The sequence below is a fragment of the Calidris pugnax genome, unplaced genomic scaffold, assembly GCF_001431845.1.
Source record: "Calidris pugnax isolate Ruff unplaced genomic scaffold, ASM143184v1 scaffold1024, whole genome shotgun sequence".
NCBI lineage: Eukaryota > Metazoa > Chordata > Aves > Charadriiformes > Scolopacidae > Calidris > Calidris pugnax.
Window position 1 is genome coordinate 76,695 of NW_015091915.1, and position 19,996 is coordinate 96,690.

At 53.1% G+C, this 19,996-nt stretch overlaps 1 protein-coding gene across 1 annotated transcript; it reads left to right on the forward strand.

Annotated features, from left to right (window-relative positions):
- The first annotated feature begins 1,436 nt into the window (after window positions 1–1,436).
- Window positions 1,437–17,900, forward strand: LOC106900160 (excitatory amino acid transporter 5-like). Its single transcript, XM_014962151.1, has 11 exons — window positions 1,437–1,613; window positions 4,688–4,767; window positions 6,598–6,810; window positions 7,523–7,565; window positions 8,346–8,568; window positions 12,192–12,291; window positions 12,487–12,720; window positions 14,191–14,385; window positions 15,052–15,186; window positions 17,211–17,310; window positions 17,421–17,900. The coding sequence occupies exons 1-11, from the start codon at window positions 1,437–1,439 to the stop codon at window positions 17,556–17,558; spliced, it is 1,638 nt and encodes a 545-aa protein (XP_014817637.1). The 3' UTR covers window positions 17,559–17,900.
- Window positions 17,901–19,996: the final 2,096 nt, after the last annotated feature.

A 19,996-nucleotide genomic window follows, 5' to 3' on the forward strand; every position in this document is an offset into this window, starting at 1 on the left:
TTTGTCTGTGTAAAATAAGGCAATGGTTTGAGGGTTTCGTGGTCTTATTGGGGATGGGGGTGGGAGTGTTAAAGTCTGGGCCAGGCTCCAGCAGCTACAGGAAGGACATGGAAGTGCTGGAGTGTGTCCAGAGGAGAGCCACCAAGCTGGTGAGGGGTTTGGAGAACAAGTCCTACGAGGAGAGGCTGAGGGAACTGGGCATGTTTAGTTTGGAGAAGAGGAGGCTGAGGGGAGACCTCATTGCCCTCTACAACCCCCTGAAAGGAGGGTGTCGAGAGGCGGGGGTTGGCCTCTTCTCCCAAGGGAATAATGCCAGGAGCAGAGGAAATGGTCTGAAGTTGGGGCAGGGGAGGTTTAGCTTAGATATTAGGAAGAGTGACTTTCCTGAGAGGGTGGTCAGGCACTGGAAGGGCCTGCTGAAGGAGGTGGTGGAGTCACCGTCCCTGGAGGTATTTAAGGAGGTGTAGACGTGGCTCTGCAGGGCATGCTCTAGAGCCCGGGGTTGTTGGGTTGTGTCTGTTTGAGGGTGGGTGTGGTGAGAGTGTGGTTTCGGTTTTTTGTTTAGGGTTTGGTTTTTTTTTTTTGGGTGGTTGGACTCAATGATCTCAAAGGTCCCTTCCAACCATGAATATTCTGTGATTCTGTAATTCTGAGAGGTTTTAATATTTCCCCATTCCCAGAGCATCTTCAGCCTGGGAACAGCACTAAACCCACCCACCCCGTCCTTCAGCTGCCTTCTGCACCGCTCTCCCGCCTCCGTGGGGCTCCTGGCTCAAACTGGGCATAGAAATACTCTCAAATCCCGTGGGCAGCACTGGTGATTGACCAAGCATCCCAGCAGCATCCCCTGGTCTCAGGGCAGGTTCCCCTCAGAGCTGGTAGGGTGGTGGCTCCGTTGGGGCAGATGTTCCCGTGGGTACCTTGAGCATCATCCAGCGGTGCCTCGGGCTGGTGGCCCGGGCAGATCGCCATGGGAGTTTCTGCCATGAACTGGGAAACAGGCCTTTCTTTGCAAGCTTTGCCCTCACAGAGCCCTTACAGATGTGGGGTAGGAAGGGGGTGCGCTGGCAGGCAGTGGGAGCACAAATCCTGGGGCAGCCCCCCAGGCCCAGATCCCTTTGGAGCAGGAGCTGTGACGGGAAGGGTGTCCTGGGGCTGAACCCCTGCTCCCAGCCCCGGTCCTGGGGGCGGAGGGTTTAACCTGGGAGGGTTCGGCACAGCGCCGGCGGGATGCCAAACCCGGATTAACCGGTTGAAGACGTCACTTTCCATTACGGGAAAAGCTCCCGAAGAGCCCCGAAGCCTTCGGTGCCTGGATTAGCTGCCAGCTCGGCTCCCGGCAACGGGCAGGGATCCGTCGGCGCGGTGGTGCCCGGGGCGATGAACGGGGCCGGGAGCTGCTCCGAGGGGCATCGCCTGGACGGCTGAGGACGACCATGTGGGAACGGGTCAGGAAAGCCCTGCTCAACTCGCTGTCCACAGCCTTCCTGCGTGTTTGGAAGTGGGTGCGGGCTTTCTGGTTTAAAAATGGCCTCCTGACTCTGTCGATGCTGTCGGTTGCCACCGGGTGCGTCCTGGGGTTCCTGCTGCGGGCGCTGGAGCTGACTGAGCTGGTAAGACTGGCCAGGACTGGGACCTGGGACAGGAGCAGGATGGGAGCGGGGAGGATGGAGCGAGGGGGATGGAGTGGGGAGGATGGAGCAGGGAGGATGGAGCGGGGAGGATGGAGCAGGGAGGATGGAGCAGGGAGGATGGAGTGAGGGGGATGGAGCGAGGGGGATGGAGCGAAGGGGATGGAGCGGGGAGGATGGAGCAGGGAGGATGGAGCAGGGAGGATGGAGTGAGGGGGATGGAGCGAGGGGGATGGAGTGGGGAGGATGGAGTGAGGGGGATGGAGCAGGGAGGATGGAGCAGGGCAGTCAGGGTGACCAGCCCCGGTGCTGGCAAGACATCACAATCCAGGGCCCCAGGGATGATGGAGCGAGGAGGATGGAGTGAGGGGGATGGAGCGGGGAGGATGGAGCAGGGCAGTCAGGGCAACCAGCCCCAGTGCTGGCAAGACATCACAATCCAGGGCCCCAGATGGGCACAGCCCTGAGGGCAAAGGCTTCTGCACAAGAAAACCACCCCACTGGGCAGGTTTCTCCCTGTGACTTTCCAGATGGGCACAGCCCTGAAGGCAAAGGCTTCTGCACAAGAAAACCACCCCACTGGGCAGGTTTCTCCCTGTGACTTTTTTCTTTTTTTTTATTTTTTTTGGACCAGAAAGATGCCAACAAATGCTAAAGCTGCAGGACAAATCCTGCCTCCCTCCACTGGGAGTTTGGGGGGGCTCTGGGAGGGATCCTGTGGGGCTGCAGGAGCCTGGAGGTGGGATGGGGATGGGCAGGGGGTAACGTGCTCGACTGCTGGGTGCTCAGTAACACACGCAGCAGCGTCGGGGTCTGAGGGACAAGCTCCTCCTTTTACTCCCCCCAGCTGCACAGACGCTCAACCAAAGTGTGCTCCCACTCTCTGGACAAAGCCCAGCAAATAAATCCGGGGTTGGTGGAGAGCCTGGGGGGCTCCCAGGGGTCGCCTTCCTCGGGGAACCCTTGGAGACAAATGTATTGGAGAAAATGCACCTCAAAGGTGCGTTCACTGAGCGCTTTCTAGGAGCGTGGCGCTGCTAAATGTCACCGCACTAAAATCCACGTGGCTTTGGTGACGCAGACGCTCAACCAAAGCGTGCTCCCACCCTCTGCACAAAGCCCAGCAAATAAATCCGGGGTTGGTGGAGAGCCTGGGGGACTCCCAGGGGTCGCCTTCCTCTGGGAACCCTTGGAGACAAACATATTGGAGAAAATGCACCTCAAATGTGCATTCACTGAGCGCTTTCTAGGAGCGTGGCGCTGCTAAATGTCACTGCACTAAAATCCATGTGGCTTTGGTGACATCGGGCATCTCAGCTGTGGCTCCACCCTGGTCTTCAGCCCAGGAGGGGGGATGCTGCCTCAGGGAGAGCTCGGCTGGGGCTGGAACATCCCCATGTCACCGCAAGGATTTAGCAAAGTCTTGTCACTTCAATTATGCCCTTCAGCATCACCGTCCACAGCGGGGATGATCTTGTTACTTAATTGAAGCCGGGTGTAATCTCCCTGCGCCTTTCGAGTGCCCAGCAGCCTCCCTGGAGGTCGGCAGAGCCTGGGGGCTCCTGCTCCTTGTCCTGCCATGCACCGAGTTCATCCATCCTCTGCCCCGGGCCCATCCTGCTCTGTTGCCACAGCCCTGCACGTGGTCCCTGGCAGCCACTTCTCCCTGTTAGAGACTTTTGTTCCCAAATCAATGCTGCAGATGAGGGGCTGGAGAAGCAGCCAGTCCCTGCTTTCCTCCTCGTGATGGGACAGTGGCACAAAGCTGAGAAACCCACTGACACCAGAGATGCTGTTCAAGTCTGTTGTTACTCCTTGCACCTGGCTGGACCCATGGCAGCTCCGCTCTACGTGAACTCCCTGGTGAAATCAGCCAAGTTTAGGCCACACGCGTGGGTCAGTGCAGGGACAGCAGTGGGGAGCAATTATTTTAATAGTTTGCCTCAGCATCCCTCAAAGCCTGGTGGTGTTGGGTACTTTGGAGTGACCAAAGGTACCTGCTTGGCTTGGGGCCATCTCAGATCTGTCCCTGACACCTCTACAGTTGCAGAGGGAAAGACTAGGGGGCAGGGAGGGAGGGTGGATGGACAGATTGATGGAGTGAGGGGTGGACAGAGGGAGGGATGGACAGTTGGAGGGAGAGAGGGATGCTGGCCCAGTGGCTGCTGACCTCACAGACCATCACTCTTCCCTTGGTCACGGTGGTGGGACCAGGGCTTTGGAGGGGGTCTCTCTCCAGGCAGTCCTCCCCCATGCCCACGTGAGGAGTGTAGGGGGTGGGCGGATGCCATGGGGTGGAAACCTCCCTCGGTGCCCGGCGAGGCTGGACACCCAGGCTCTCCCTCAGCTGGGCTTTGCCATTTGCAGCCACAAGGTATTTCCACTTTTTGCTCCAGCACCAGGCTGCACCCAACACCTTTGGGGCATGTTTGCATGAGCCTCTGCTCCCCAGTAACAAGTGAAATGCCAGGGCTTTGGAGGGGGTCTCTCTCCAGGCAGTCCTCCCCCATGCCCACGTGAGGAGTGTAGGGGGTGGGCGGATGCCATGGGGTGGAAACCTCCCTCGGTGCCCGGCGAGGCTGGACACCCAGGCTCTCCCTCAGCTGGGCTTTGCCATTTGCAGCCACAAGGTATTTCCACTTTTTGCTTCAGCACCAGGCTGCACCCAACAGCTTTGGGGCACGTTTGCACGAGCCTCTGCTCCCCAGTAACAAGTGAAATGATGTTTGGGAGGAGCCAGTGGTGGGCCCATGGGGACCGCTCCCTAGAGGTTAAGGCCCCAAGGATGTTTTTGGGAGTGGCCCAGCCCCACACGCCCCTCTCCAGTTCACAGCCAGGTCTCCCACATGGCCAGCATCTCCCATCCCTGACCCAGCTCTCAGTAAGGGACAGACAGAGACTCCATGTCTCTGGGTGCCACAGGAACGGCTGCCGGCTGAGAACCAGGCTCAGAGCTGGGTCCCGTTGGGAAAAAGGCAAATTTATCAGGTTTGAGCCATTAATCAGTGTCCACTTCTCAGCTCTCACCTGACACAATGGCTCTGCTCTATGTGCAGGAGAAGCAGTATTTTTCCTTTCCTGGAGAGCTCCTCATGAGGATGTTGAAGATGCTGATCCTGCCCTTGATCACCTCCAGGTAAGCCGTCATCTTCTTCTTCTAAAGCACCATCTCTCCGTCACATTGAGGAGATCAGCCCACTCCCTCATTGAGGAGATCACCCTATAAATACCTGGGGTGAGAGTAACCCCAGCCCCAAGCAGAGGGCAACACAGCAGCCTCCCCTGGCTTGGTGCCCATCAAACCCTGTGATCTCCCAGCAATGGTCTGGGACAAATCCTCACCTGGATTTGGCAGACACTTGTACGCAGGTCAGGTACCTGCACTGCCTGGGTGCTTCCCTTGTTTTTGGGAAAAAGTGGCGATGCTGGGACCATCCATGGGTCATTGATGATGGGCAGCTGTTTAAACTCAAAGCAGATTTCCTTACTTAAAGGGTTTTGAGAACATTCAGGTAAAAACCACAAGCATCTCTCAATGTTGCATCTGTGTTTGCAAATCCCACTATTATCAGCCCATCTGAGTCCAGAAATAAGAAATAGAGCTGATAGAGTCACACCCAAGTCTAAGAAAGGTCTTGAAAAGCTTGCATGGATTTACATATTTTAAACAATTGCTGGCACATGCTCATTAAAAATACCCAAGCAACTAGCTCGTTGTTCCCTTGAAGACATGTCACTTCTCTATTGTTTTTCAGTTTGCTTGCTGCCCCATTTGCCTTTGGTTTATTTTTGGGAGCAGGGTGCTCTCTCTCCTGGCCACACTTGGTCTTTTCAGTATCAGCCCTTGCAGAGCTGCTTTCTTTTCCCCTCCACTGTCTCACTCCCCCTTTCCTGACCCGCTGCCTGGGTTCTCCTTCGCTCTTGGGGTGCTCTCAGCCCTCCTCACAGCGCAGCGATGGGTTGTCCCAGCTCACAGCTCTCCTGCCTGTGCACAATGGCTCTGCACAGGGCTCCCAGGATTTTTCTTGCATGTTTATTTGAAGCAGGTTTTTTAAATTACTGCATGATGGTGAAGTGGCATCTTCCCTCCTAAGCACTGTCCCAGAGCTTCCCAAGGTGTCCTCCTGGACATGTGGCTGCTGGAGGGGATCTGTGGGCTGGCCACCACCTCAACCACCCGTCCCTTGTGTGTCACCCAGGGTGGTGTTCACTCTCACAACCTCTATCTCAATCACATCCTCCCCCCCCGGGTGTCACTGGGCCACTGCTGGATTCCTCCAGCAGCCTTGGCCAGGGCTCTGCAGGGCCCCAGGGGAGCTGGAACAGTGAGACCCAGCAGGCAGGAGCTCGGGGTGGGTCTGCGAGCCCGTGGGGCACGCTGCACCCCCAAATTCTCCCAGTTGCCCTCAGTGCTGCCAGCCAGCTCTCCCTCCCACTGCAGCCCGTGATACCCTCTCTATTTTTAGTCCAGTTTTGTTTAAAAGTAGCTTATGGGCTCCTTCTTAGGAAAGCTCACATGTACCTGAGACCTGAACCAGCAACCCTCTCCTCAGGGGTCCATCCCCACCAGGATTTTACAGACCTTGGTGACAGCTTTCTGCCCTGTTCACAGGGACATGCAGCAGCACAGGGTGTCTGAGATTTAAGAGACCAGTATCACACACACACACAAAAGAGTAGCATTAGTTATTCACCATGAAAATGTACTAAGAATATTTACTTATTCTCCACTGGAGAAAAGAGACAACATGTGGCCAGCCCTTGAAAGAGGACTCAGAGAGGTGTCTCCTGCCCTGTGCAGCTCAGCCTGGGTTGCCCAAAGCCTGTCCTGCGTGTGAGATCCTGCAGGACCCAGCACACGAATGTGCAAGAGCTCAGTGATGTCCTCAGGCATTGATTAAAAAAATATCTACAGATATTGTGCAGTTCTGGGAGCAGATGCTGACCACAGTCTTTTCTGCTGCAGCCTCATGTCCGGGCTGGCCACCATGGACTCCAAAGCCTGTGGGAAGATGGGGGTGATCACCATCACCTACTATCTTTGGACAACCTTTATGGCAGTGACTGTCGGGATCATCCTCGTGGTCAGCATCCACCCCGGCGCAGCCGCCCAGAAAGACAGCTACACTGTGGGGAAAGTGGTGCTCAGCTCCGCTGACGCGTTACTGGATTTAATCAGGTACGTGGCAGGATTTCAGGAGGAGCCAAGTTTATGATGGCCTTTCACAGACAAGATCTTCCCACAAGGTGTTGAGTTCCCAGGAGATATTGAGATCTGAAGGGAAACGGGAGGACACGGGGTTCGTTTCTCCCCACACGTGTCCCTCTGGCCACTCCTGTCACCCCTGTTGCTCTTCTCCCAGAGCCACCAGCAAAGAGGGATGCAGTAGCAGAAAACAGGAAGATTTAAATCCCCTGCAAAGCTCAGAGGTTCTCCCTCTGCATCCCCAGCTGTGACATTCCAATCCCTGCGGCTCCTTGGGCTTTGCAAGCTAAAAACGAGCAGGAGTTGGCCCAGGGCTGGTTTAAAGCAGAGGACAAGGGTTAACGGGGGAGCGGCTGGGGGCAAATCTCCAATTCTGGAGACGTTTGACTGGAAAAGGCTCTGAGCATCCTGCTCAGCTTTGCAGGCAGTCCTGCCCTGAGCGGGGGCTGGAGGTGGCAGACAGGAGTCACTCCCAGCCTTCGGCTTTCTAGGAGTCCAGTTTAAGTCCTGCTCTTCCTTCAACTTCCAGCCTGTCTTCACCCTCAGGCTGCACAGAGGACATCAAGCTGGTGTTGGCTGTAATGGCCCTCCTCTTGGCCCTGAGAGGTGGCCCAGAGATGCTTCCCAGGTTACTCTCTGTGTTCTCAAGATGCGCTTTAACCCTTGTGCCATCACTCTCTTGCAGAAACATGTTTCCTTCTAATCTCATCGAAGCTTCATTCCAGCAGGTGAGTTCCCCCAGCCCCACCGCTGGGACGGTGCTCAGCTCCTTATGGGGCTGCTCTCCCCATCTGGGGGCTCTTCCCCCCTCCCACAGCCTGGACACGAGCCCCTTCCCTCCCCTCCACCCCCTCCCCACCCTGCCTGATGCCCAGCCCGGGGTGGGCACCCCACGGTGGGAGGGTGCTGGGGGGGCAGGGGCTCACAGGGACACCCCAGCCTCCCCTCCTCTGCAAAACCAGCACAACCTCTCTGCCCCCAGACCCTGCTCGGGTGCAGGGGCTTCTCAGCCCGTGGGGACCGGGGAGCAGGGGCCGGGGGGGGAAGCCAGAGGCAAAGATTGGGGTGGATGGAGGGGAGACACCAAGGATGGGCCAGGGAGGGTGGAGGGGAGAAGGGAAAACGAGCAAACTCATGGCATTGGGAAAGTATCTGTAAAGCCCCCAGGAGAGGGATGTTGGGGGGGTGAAGGCACCTCTCCGTGGGGACCACAACGCTTTACCCACTGCTGCCCCCAGACCCTGCAGGGACCCAGCTCCCAGACGCCTGGTGTCTGCCCAGAGGGGTGCAGCCTGGCTCGAGGACGGCTGTGCTGAGATCTGCAGGGAACCACCTCAGCTCCCCTTTGCCTGTTTCTTCCTTCTCCTCTTTCCACCAGCCTTTTACTGCCTGAAAACCAAACTTTGAACCTCTAGGACCACCTAGTGATGGCTTTCCCTCTGTGTTCAGAGCAGGATGGAGCCCATGGCCAACAGGACACTAATCTCACTGCTTTGCTTTTGTTCCAGTATCGAACTGTTCTTGTCCCAGTGGTGAAGTCCCCCGGCTTTCCCAAGATCCCCGGGAAATCTCTCAGTTTTATTTACTTTGCCCCCGATGATGAAAACCCTGAAATTCATCGGCCTGTGTTCCTCGAGCTGACGCCATCACCTGAGATGACCTACAGGACCCTGCCTGGGACCAGCAACGAGATGAACGTCTTGGGAATCGTCATCTTCTCAGCAACGATAGGTACCTGCTCGCTGGGGAGGGTGGTGACTGCTGCGGCCACCGCGTCGCAGTCGAGGCAGGGACACTCAGAGGGACGAGGTTATTTTAGCTCCAACTGCTCAAGCCCCTGGAGAACCAGGCATGGCACAGAGCTTGTACCAGCACGCTGTCCACAATGCGGCTCAAAAAAGGTGTTAGGCACTGAGAAGGCTGCTTTCTCCCCAGATTTGCTCTATGAGCCCAAGCACCCGGTCCTGAGGGGTTTCAAATCATCACATAAGCTGGAGGGACCTTTTTATGCTTCTTGTACCTTCTTCAGAGGCTCCCTCGGACATAACTCATTACAAATGGCCCAAACCCTTCCTGCTGGCAGAGTTCAAACTTCCTGAGCAGGCAGCAGATGACAGAGGGGGCAACGTTAGTGCCTCTCACAAATGTATGGAAATTCCTAAGACTTTCCAAAGAAGGTAGAACAGCTTCTTGCCTTGAACAGCCTCCAATCCCACGTGGCGAAGGGGCTCTGCAGCAATTCCAGGAGGGAAGAAAGCAGCAGAGATTGGATGGAGAGAAGATGTGCAAGTGATAGGGAGGAAGAAGGTTTAAAGGGGAGAAAGTCACGGAAAGGAGGAATTTGGAGCTGACTCAAAGAGTAAGACAGAAAGGACACTGGGTGCAAGGCTGATGAATGGGGAGGCAAAAGAGTAGGAGGCAACGAAGGAAAGATTACACGTAGATTAAGAGGTGAGGGCAAGGAGCTTGAACTTAGTGTATAAGGAACCAAAAAGCCAATTAGAGGATTTGACAGTGGAGGCAGCGTAGCCAGCGCTGGAGCACGGCAGCCTGCTGTCAGAGCCAGGGGAGAGCAGCCACTTCCACAGGCTGGGGATGCAGTAAGTGCCTGGAGGAAACAGCCACGGTGGGACTGGGCAGAGGTGGACCCACTTAAATATCATTACAAACCAAAGAGATGCCTCTGGCAGCTCCTGTCCCCAGTGACCGGCACCTTCTGCAGACCACAGGAGCTCGGGAACCTGCCAAGCTCCTGCTGCCAGGACACGTGCCCTCCTCCAACCCAGCCAAACCAGCGAGGAGAAGCTGCTTTTCTCTTCTGAGATTACCACCCTCCCACCCTGCCAGCGTGGGAGTGGGGATCAGCGCCGAGTTAGGACCCAGCAGGAGATCTCCTGGGCCAGCCCCGGCCATCCAGCTGCGCTCTGGGTTCTGCTCAGGATGGATTAGAGCTCCACGGAGCTGCAGAATGGCACAGCCATCACCAGCACCTTGGAAAAGGGCATTCCTACATCTGCAGGAAGCTTTAACTTCGAGGAGAGGTTGGATTAACGGGGTTTCACCTGGCAAACAACAGGAGAGGGACAGGGAAGGGCAGGAACATGGCTCTGTGCTGTGGGAAATGGGGACGGGATGCAGTCCTGAGTCCTGCTCTAGGCGTTCCTGGTTTAGCAGGGGAGTTGGACCAGATGATCTCTAGAGGTCCCTTCCAACTCTGACAATTCCGTCATTCCATGATTCCTCCTTGCAGCGAGGCGGGGAGGCCCACCAGGTGGAAGCCAGCTGGGCTCTCAGCAAAGGGTATTTGAGCCCAATACCAAAATGCCAATTTGTGGGACTGAGACCAGGGCACCCACGCAGCACCCGCTGGCTACCCGGAGCAGCTTTGCTGTGGATGGTAACCCCACACAGCCACCACAGCTCCAGCCGTCTCTTCACTGACCATGAGCATCTCCAGTCATCTTGGGTGCTTTTGAAACCCAGAAAAGGGAAGAGAATTAAAGCTTGAAGCAAGCTGTTGATTTGCTATTTTTCCAAACCAGCTGTCTGTAGGACCTGAAGAGAAATTGGTTTCTTCCAAACAAGCTGTTATGGCCATCAAATACTGGACAAATATCCACAGAGCTAAGCTCTAAGTATGTCATGCCTTGACTTATTTCTGAAAGTCCTGGCAAAGATGACCCTATCTCATCTCTCTTCTGAGCAAGCCAAGAGATCCAGCTCCCTGCCAAGGGTCTGTAGACCTCAGCCCTGAAGACTGAAGCGGGATGAGAGGGACAAAACAAGATCCTGACCATAATCTTCTTTTCCAAGCTAAAGCAGACCCCTGAACAGTGTCTCAGAAGTAGCAATTTTAGCTAATGGGACCACACAGAAGGTACATGCACTGGGCTAGAAACTAGATGGGCTCAAAGACTCATTTTCCTTGGTTTTGTGGGTACCAGGGAGACTCCTGACTGGTGACAGCAATGGGACTTAGCACTGGCCAATTTTTCACTGGCAGACCAGAATGCACCATAACCCCTCTAACCACTCCTGTGATTCTGCTGTAGTATTCCTTCCACAGAAAATGCACTGGCCAATTTTTCACTGGCAGACCAGAATGCACCATAACCCCTCCTGTAATTCTGCTGTAGTATTCCTTCCACAGAAAATTAAACTGGAATTAGGTTAGTACGTCGACATCAAAAGAAAAACCAGAATGAAGACAGGAGGCTTAATGCCTGCATCTAAGGAACTCAGTCGGATCCTTCTTGACGTACTACTGTACAGCCACGTCCTGTCACCACCACGGGATGGTCTGTGAGGCAGGGACAAAGCTGTCTGCGTCAAAGAGCTGTGGAACCTTCTTCACATACTACTGTACAGCCACGTCCTGTCACCACCACAGGATGGTCTGTGAGGCAGGGACAAAGCTGTCTGCGTCAAAGAGCTGATCAGCAGGAGCACAGCCCGTCCCAGACCTCCACCACCTGCGGGGATCCAGCAAATCCAGCATTTCTGAAGAAGTTCATCCGAGCAGCAGCCGTGGCCTGTGGCTCTTCCCACTCCAGAGCAAGGGCAGGGATGCAACATATCGTCACGTCCTCAGCTACATATAACCCCACTGAGCTTTGTCCTTAAAAAAGAATCAAGTTTCCAGAGCTACATTATTCTTGTATTACTAAATAGCAAAAAGGCAGCACATCCACCCAGAGAAGTGACCCTTCCAATATTGAGCAGCGGCAAAGAGTTTATCAGAACAGTCCAAATCCTGGCCTTGGGTTTGGTGGGTTTGAGAAAAGGCCAGATGCTTGTATTTGCTTGGAGCAGAGAATTACCTCTAAGAGCATGTGGAAATCTGTATTAAGTCTGACCTGCTGTGAGTTTGCCCAGTGAAACCCATTCCATGACCAGCAGAGCCTCAAGCCTGGGACTCTTTAGTCTGGAGAAGAGAAGGCTGAGGGGAGACCTTATTAATGCTGACAAGTATCTCAAGGGCGGGCTGAGGGAGGAGGGAACCAGACTCTTTTCAGTAGTTGCCAGTGAGAGGACGAGGGGCAATGTGCACAAGTTGGAACATAAAGGGTCCCACTTGAATATGAGGAAAAACTTCTTCACAGTGAGGGTGACAGAGCCCTGGAACAGGCTGCCCAGGGAGGTTGTGGAGTCCCCTTATTTGGAGATTTTCAAGACCCACCTGGATGCTCCTGAGTAACATGCTCTGACAAGCTCTGGGTGGTCCTGCTTTAGCAGGGGAGTTGGACTAGATGATCTCTATGGTCCCTTCCAACTCTAAAAATTCAGTGAAATTCAGTGAAAGCCACCCAGCGCGACGCACAGCGAGTAACACAAACCCATCTGCTTGGTTGCAGGACTTCTCCTGGGAAAGATGGGGGAGCGAGGAACCCCGCTGGTCAACGTCTGCCAGTGTCTGAATGAAGCAGTTATGAAAATTGTCTCGATGGCAGTTTGGTAAATCTGTTTTTGATTGATTCAGTTATTTTCTTACCTGCTCTCTGGTGGTAATGCCAGGCACAAGTATCCAGTGTGAGCACTGCACTTATTTTCGTATGATTTTGTAAGGTACCAAATACTGTAATGACTATTGTGCAGTGCTTCAACGATTGCTGCATCCTCATCAATTTTTTTTATGCTTATTCTTTGCAGGTACTTCCCCTTTGGCATTGTATTTCTCATTGCTGGAAAGATCCTGGAGATGGAAGACCCATCGGTTATAGGACAGAAGCTGGGACTATACGCAATTACAGTAGTGTCAGGGCTAGTCATCCACGGACTCATTCTCTTACCTCTCCTTTTTGTGCTCATCACCAAGAAAAACCCCTTTTCTTTCATTCAGGGGATACTGCAAGCCTTGCTGATTGCCTTGGCTACATCTTCCAGGTATGAAAAGATGCTGAGATACGCCGATGGAGCTGATGTCGTGTCTGGTTTAGTTGCAGGAGAGGTGACTGTGTGTATGGCCAGGAGAGCTGTGGGACAACAGGCATAATTCAAAGAAAAATGAGGCTCCAGCACTATGTGAAATGAGATCGGTTCCCGTTTTAGCAGGAAGCAGGATGCTTGGCACTGTGGTCCTCAGTGGGCAGAACCCCAGTGCGTCTTCAGACCCCACCAGACCCCACCTTGCCCTTCTGCTTGCCTTCTCCTGGGGCTTCCCCAGAGCAAATCAGCACTGTTGCTGCCTGTTTGTGCTTCTTTTAATCGTTGCAGTCAGTTTTCTTGCATAGAATTCAAAATAGGACTGCTGTAGGTGCTTTATAAAGCAGTGGGGGGTTACGATCCTGGCTTTTAATTGACAAAAGCTCTTCTGAACACTTTGCTCAAAAACCTAAATCAACTCCTGTGTATCCCAAGCTCCTCCAAAGAAAGTGCTGTCTAGTTTGACAAGATTTTATAACTTCAGATTCTTTTTATCTATTTTATTTTCACTGAAAAACATTCTTTATATTAATGAAGAAACTTTACATTGGAAACTACTCTTCTTTCTGGAAGACACGCAAATTAAAACGTTTCCTTAGAAAGCATTTGACTGGGCAAAGGGTTTTTCTGGGCTCCCTAATGCTGCTTCTTCACATAACTCTGATAAAACCACCCAGGAATCTAGGATTGTGGCTCCCTCCCCCAGCTCCCACCAATGCAGGCTTTTTGTGCTGCTCTTAACTACCTGATCTCCCGACCCTGGGTCTCCAGCTCGGCTCCACCGGACTCTCTCCATGGGAGCACCTGGGGAGCGGTTCTGAGGTTGGGATCCCTCTGCTCCTGGTCCCAACCCTGTGCTCCCATCCAGGGACATCGCGCTGTCCCCCCCAGACAGCTCCTTTTGGAAACGCTGCCTCTCAGAGCCGATCCAAATCCCATCCACTTCTTTTCCATGCTTCCTTCCTTTCTTCCATTCACTCTTCTTCCTCCACATCCTCATCAAGACTCCAGCGTGACAGCTGAAGAGAAACAAGAGAGGAAGGTCAGGGGGTGCCAGAGCCCAGGAGCTGCCCCCCCTGTGTGGGGCAGGAGGGACAAGGGGGTCCGGTGGGACCTGGCGCAGGCAGATGCTGCCCCAACCAAAGCTGGAGGTGGAGTGGGATGAACATGAGGACCAGGGATGTACGAGGCAGCCCTAACCCTCACACAGAGCCATTTATCGGCCAGCCAGGGGCTGACCCACTACTTGGCTAATAATGTATATTCCCCAGGTAGGGCAAACTGATTTTTCATTGCTACAGCAACTTGGGGAACATTGCTGTGGTGTTTACCCTCAGGTGGACTTGTATTTCTCCACCATTAAGCCGATTGCTATTTATAAAGCTCGACGCAAACAACAGAGAGAATTACTGAGCATTTCTCGTTCTGCAGCTCAGCAACCTTGCCCATCACCCTGAAGTGTCTCCTGGAAAACAACGGAATAGACAGACGCGTGGCACGATTTGTGCTCCCCGTGGGTGCCACCATCAACATGGATGGCACGGCGCTGTACGAAGCCGTCGCTGCCATCTTCATTGCCCAGGTCAATGAGTATGACTTGGATTTGGGACAAATTATAACAATAAGGTAAAAGTTTGTTTGCAGCTGCTCAATTATTTTTCTCCATTATAACAGTCTCTCTCACTTTTCCCCTTTGGCAGAGATCTTGCTACTCCAGAGACTGAGCTTTTCTGGAAAGCTGAGGAGCAGGGAACAGTGTGGTGGCTACTAATCCCTGCTGCTGGGTGCCAGGGAAAGCTCAGGCTCCGCACCCACAAAATTTGATGCAGAATCAGAGACTTTGCCTGTAGTTAAAAGCCAGATTGAGAAGTAAGAGCATAGCTGGAGCAGGTCAACACCTGCGGCGCAGCCGAATTACCTTAGCACAGAAGGGTTTGTGCACGTCATTTACCTCCCTTCAGGAACAGCATCTCTTCATTTTGTAAGCAGGGAAATAAAGCACCTATCTAGATAAAAATAAGTAAGTACAGTTGCAAATATTTAGCACTTTTATGCAGGGGCTGCCTGCATGGGAAGGCAGGGGGGTTGTGTAAGCACAAAGCCAGGAGCACCCTCAGCCACCACGGGCCAGACAAGGCTTTGGGACAGAACCAGGGAGCAGGAAGGTGGAGGAATCCAGACCCAATCCAATCCTTTCATACAGGAATAACTTACTTTGCCATGCAAACAGGCTTGCCTTTTCAAAAACAAACAACAAACCACAGTAACTGCGCAGGCGCCTTCTCTTTGCAGCATAACGGCCACAGCAGCCAGCATCGGGGCGGCCGGCATCCCCCAGTCCGGACTGGTGACCATGGTCATCGTGCTGACTTCCGTGGGGCTGCCCACTGACGATATCACACTCATCATCGCAGTCGACTGGGCTCTGTAGGTATTTCCAGGGGCGATGCCGGGGTGGGCGCCGGGTGCCAGGTCGTGGGGGGGTGTTTGGAGCAGCTCTCAGGGAGGCAGAGACTGAGCCATCACAGAACAAGGCCAGGAGCCAAGGAGGAGAGTGTTAATTCTCCAATTATTTTCTTGAAATAGCCCACAATAACTATGGGCAGAGACTCTCCTCAGGGAGTGTCTGACTCGAGGCGTTTCTGTCCCAAGGTGCCCCTCACTGAGGACCGTAGGTGGGAGAAGGGGTGATGGTATCGAGCTGCTCTCCCAGTAAGGTCACCAGTTCAAAGCACCAACTTGTCCTGACCTTTTAGCTAAATTCCTGTCTGATTGTACAACATGTCTTTGCTGGAGGTCTCAAATAAGTAACAACATCTATCTTTCTGAAACACACACACATCTATACTTTTAAGAGATCAAATGGATGCTACTTTCCTCCACGGCAAGAGGTAGAAAAGGAGGAAAGTAGGTGCATATTCTTGTATTCATGAAGTATTATTGTGTGAGCTGCCAGCCAACATATTCCCTAGAAACACCTCAAGCCCTAGTCTTCTCCAAGCTGTCCACTCTGTGAATAAAGAAGGATGGACAAGAGTCAAAGTGAAGTGGTGGAGGGTACAGCATTTGTTTTGGTGGAATATTATCCCTGGAAGAGGAAGGAGGTCGGTAAGGCAGGGTGAGAGGTACCTGGCTTCATACAAGGAGAAATTTAAATTAGCCAGAAAGATGCTAACAACAACAAGAGAACCACAAAAGGAGTGGAAACATGCAATTGTTTAGGAAAAACAAATGATCTCCAGGGCAGTGAAAAAAAAAGTCAGAGAAACCAATAACAAACCCTAAACCACTGGTAATTATTTCCAATATGTGCACATCCAGTTTGCTGTTTCTATTTCTGAAACACAGGCATTTTCACAATTAAGAAGTGGAAAGGAGGGAGAAATAGATGTCACATCAAACTAGTAACAAGGTAAAGCACCAGCTGGCTGTACACCAAATCACAGCAGAAAATGAGACAGTTCTGTAACAGGAGTAGCAAAACCCCCCCTCCTGCATTTAATAAGCAAAACTCTCTCTCAAACCCATATGTCACCAGAAGGAGAACGTTGCTGGGGTTTCTAAAAGTAAGGATGACATTTTCAAAGGACTGCATCCAGCACACCCAGCACCAAGAAAGTCTGTCTTCCAGCGAGCCCATCTTCATCTTGACAGATGAAGACCAGATCGATCTTGAGGCAAAACCTGATGCTCGATTACATTTGTCACGTACAAACAGAAGTCAAACATACGCAGTTTGTGAAATGTGCCATTTTAAAGTACTAAGATAAAAATGAAGCAAATTAGCTAGGTGAAAAAACAGAGAGAGCTGACGCTGACCTCCACAGAACTGACACGGTGGTGGCTGATCTGTCCTTTGCAGCTGCCCTGGACAGAGAGGACACAGCATCACGTATCCTGTCTGCTTTCCCTTTTCTCTCACACAGAAGGCAGTTTAACTTTGCAGGTGAAACTTGTAAAATCAACACGTTATCTCTTTGAGCATCACAGGGTACCCAGCAGCATCACCTGCCCTGTGTGCTGGCACTCGCTACTGATGCGAGAGGTGCTTGGGTAAACGAGAGCTGCTGTGGCTGGATAAAGAGTTTTCTCCCTGAGAGGCATTTCGCGGAGTTTTACGACTCCCTGAGGCAGCTCACCCCCAGACTGAGCAAAAAGACTGATGCATCCATCTGGGAAGTGGCACGGGCAGGTCTATGCCCTAAAAAGACAAGGACGAGGAGACAGGAGAAGCCCCATCACCTCCAGGGTAGTGGACTCACACAGACATCGCATGTACCATCTTGTCTCTTTATTTGCAAGAACAATGTTGCACTTATTTCAACTTGCCCATAGCAGAACCAGTGGCAGTGACATTAGGGGTGGAGGCTGACATGTTTCAAAGCCATCAAAGACCCCGAGTGCTCTGGCTGTGGCCACCAACTGCATCCTCACAGCTCTCTCTCTTCTAGGGATCGATTCCGAACTATGACCAACGTCCTGGGTGATGCTCTGGCCGCTGGCATCATAGCACACGTCTGCAAGAAAGACTTTGCCCCAAAGCCCCCCCCGGTACGTACGGCCCGTCTGGGAGAGCAGGGGGAGGCAGGAGGTGCAGTGACTGCACAGACAGCCCTGCTGCTCCCCTAAGGAATTAAAATCGCTTTTTCTTCTTTTTGCAGCAAGATCCAGTGAGCAACACGGAGAAGTTTCCTCCTGCAGAGACCTCCCATCTGCATCCCAAAGACAACGTGATTGAACTGATTGAAGAAACGCTGCTGGATCAGACAGGAGTTCATTACAACATCTGCCAGGTGTAGATCATTCCCGGGAATGGGATCTTGGTGCTAAACACCGACATTGTGAATGTCGTACGTGGGCGCTCTGCAAGACAAAGGCCTTACTTGGCACAGAAAGTGGAACCCCCTTCTCTATCCTTGGCAGACGGCAGGACCCTCCAGCACTCACCCCACCAGCCCGGCCCCGGGGATGGGGGACACCGAGGACACAGCGGAGCCTCTGCCCGCCCAGCTCCGGCAGCGCAACGGGAAGGGTTTATGCCTCACGTTGTTTCACGCCCAGTTCTTTTTGGAGAAGAGGGAGGTGGGCAGGTGTTAGAAAGCTGGGACTGGACTGGATCAGAAACCAGCCGAGACGGGACAAGATTCTGACACCTGAGGGCAGCAGCCCCTGTCTGCTTGCTAGGCTGCACGCTATAAAGTTTTATTTTCTTTATTATAGAGATATGGGGTTTTTAAAAAAAACTTGGGGTTTTTTATTACTAGGCTCTCACCTAGAAACTAAGATTAAGCGAATTTTTGTCTAGAGCTCAAAATCCAAGTTGGACATAACTGGATTCCCCAGGCGTTACACAGGAGAGCGAGCTGGAGCGCTGCTCTCAGCAGGGACAGACTCACGTCAGCGGCCGGGACAGACGGACCAGCTGTACACGTGCTGTTACTGGCTGTTTCATTACAGTGAAACCAACTGACCAGGCCAAATTGTAATCGTGTTGATTTTCCCAGCTAAGGATCTGCCCCTAAGTTGAAATTCTAATCAGAGCCTTAAAGTCCAGGCATCCCGGGGCAGCCTCCTCCACAACAGCCTTTTATACTGACGACTCATCTCCCTGAACTCATTTCTCTCTCAAAATGCCATCTCATCCCCTTTCTCCCTTCTGTTTTGTCTTTACTGCCCCAGTGTTCAGTCTCATGGAAGCAGCTGAAAACTTCCATCAACACCACTTAAGTGTTCTCCAATTACACACGAAGAAAAAAATTTCCTGTGTATAATCCTTCATGTTGCAATCAGAGGTTTTAAAATAATTTCTAATTTAGAAGAAACATTAATTCCACTTTTGCCAAATGAAAAGCAGAAGCTATTAAATACCATAAACCAGCTCTTGCACACAAACTAGTCTTCCGCTCCCTATTAACTTCAAAAAGCCTTCAAAGAATCAGAATCATGGTCAGGGTAAGCCCAAAGTGCTGCCGTTAACTTTGGCCTTTCTGACACTTTCCTCCAAGGTTGGTTACTTCTTTATACCTTCTTCGGTTCTGCTGTCCAACTACCCTTCAAAAGGAGCAAAAAGAAAAATAATCACATTTAAAATCAAGAGATCTCTGCAGCATCCCAGGTCATCCCTCCCTCATTTATTTATCCCTCCTGATTATTTATTATCAGCTGGATGTACCACGCGCATCAGTGGCAGCCCACATCTAGTGGGTTGGATGATCATGGAATCCCACACTGGTTTGGGTGGGAAAGGACCTTAAAGCCCCCCCAGTGCCACCCCCTGCCCTGGGCAGGGACACCTCCCACCAGACCAGGTTGCTCCAAGCCCCCTCCAACCTGCCCTTGAACCCCTCCAGGGATGGGGCAGCCACAGCTTCTCTGGCCAACCTGGGCCAGGCTCTCACCACCCTCACACCAAACAAGTTCTTCCCCACAGCTCAGCTCCATCTCCCCTCTTGCAGGGTCCAACCCTTCCCCCTCCTCCTAGGGCTCCCCTCCCTCATCCAGAGTCCCTCCCCAGCTTTCCTGGAGCCCCCCTTCTTGAGGGACTGGAAGGGGCTCCAAGGTCTCCCTGGAGCCTTCTCTTCTCCAGGCTGAACCCCCCCAGCTCTCTCAGCCCCCCCTCCCAGCAGAGGGGCTCCAGCCCTCCCAGCATCTCCGGGGCCTCCTCTGGCCCCGCTCCAACAGCTCCATGTCCTTCTGCTGGTGGTGGCCCCAGAGCTGGAGGCAGCACTGGGGGGTGTCTCCCCAGAGCGGAGCAGAGGGGCAGAATCCCCCCCTGGCCCTGCTGGCCACGCTGCTGGGGATGCAGCCCAGGGGTGGGGGGTTTTCTGGGCTGCCAGTGCACGTTGAGGGGCGTGTGGAGCTTCTCACCCCCCAACACCCCCAAGTCCTTCTCCTCAGGGCTGCTCTCCAGCCATTCTCCACCCAGCCTGGGGTTGTGCTTGGATCTTTAGGTCTTTAAGATCCCTTCCAACTCAAACCCTCCTGTGTCACTAGAAGGAGAACTGCCCAGCCCTGTTCAGATGCCCACCTTACGGGGCAATAACTGGTGCCTGGAAGTGCCTGTGCCCCTCGCTGGCTGCCCCAGGGGATCCAACCAAGCACCACACACTCCAGCACCAAAAGGCAGCCAAGAAGAATCCTGCTTTTCATATATATCCCCATCTCCTTAATGAGCTCTGGACATTACAACATAGAATCTTAACCCTGCAATAAAAGACAGGACCGAGTGCCAACGGGC

Bases quoted from the DNA above. Each gene is read 5' to 3' on its own strand.
- LOC106900160 (XM_014962151.1), top strand. From the start codon at position 1,437: ATGTGGGAACGGGTCAGGAAAGCCCTGCTCAACTCGCTGTCCACAGCC. The intron at 7,566-8,345 runs GTGAGTTCCCCC...CTTTTGTTCCAG, and splicing joins TCGAAGCTTCATTCCAGCAG to TATCGAACTGTTCTTGTCCC. The intron at 17,311-17,420 runs GTACGTACGGCC...TTCTTTTTGCAG, and splicing joins TTGCCCCAAAGCCCCCCCCG to CAAGATCCAGTGAGCAACAC.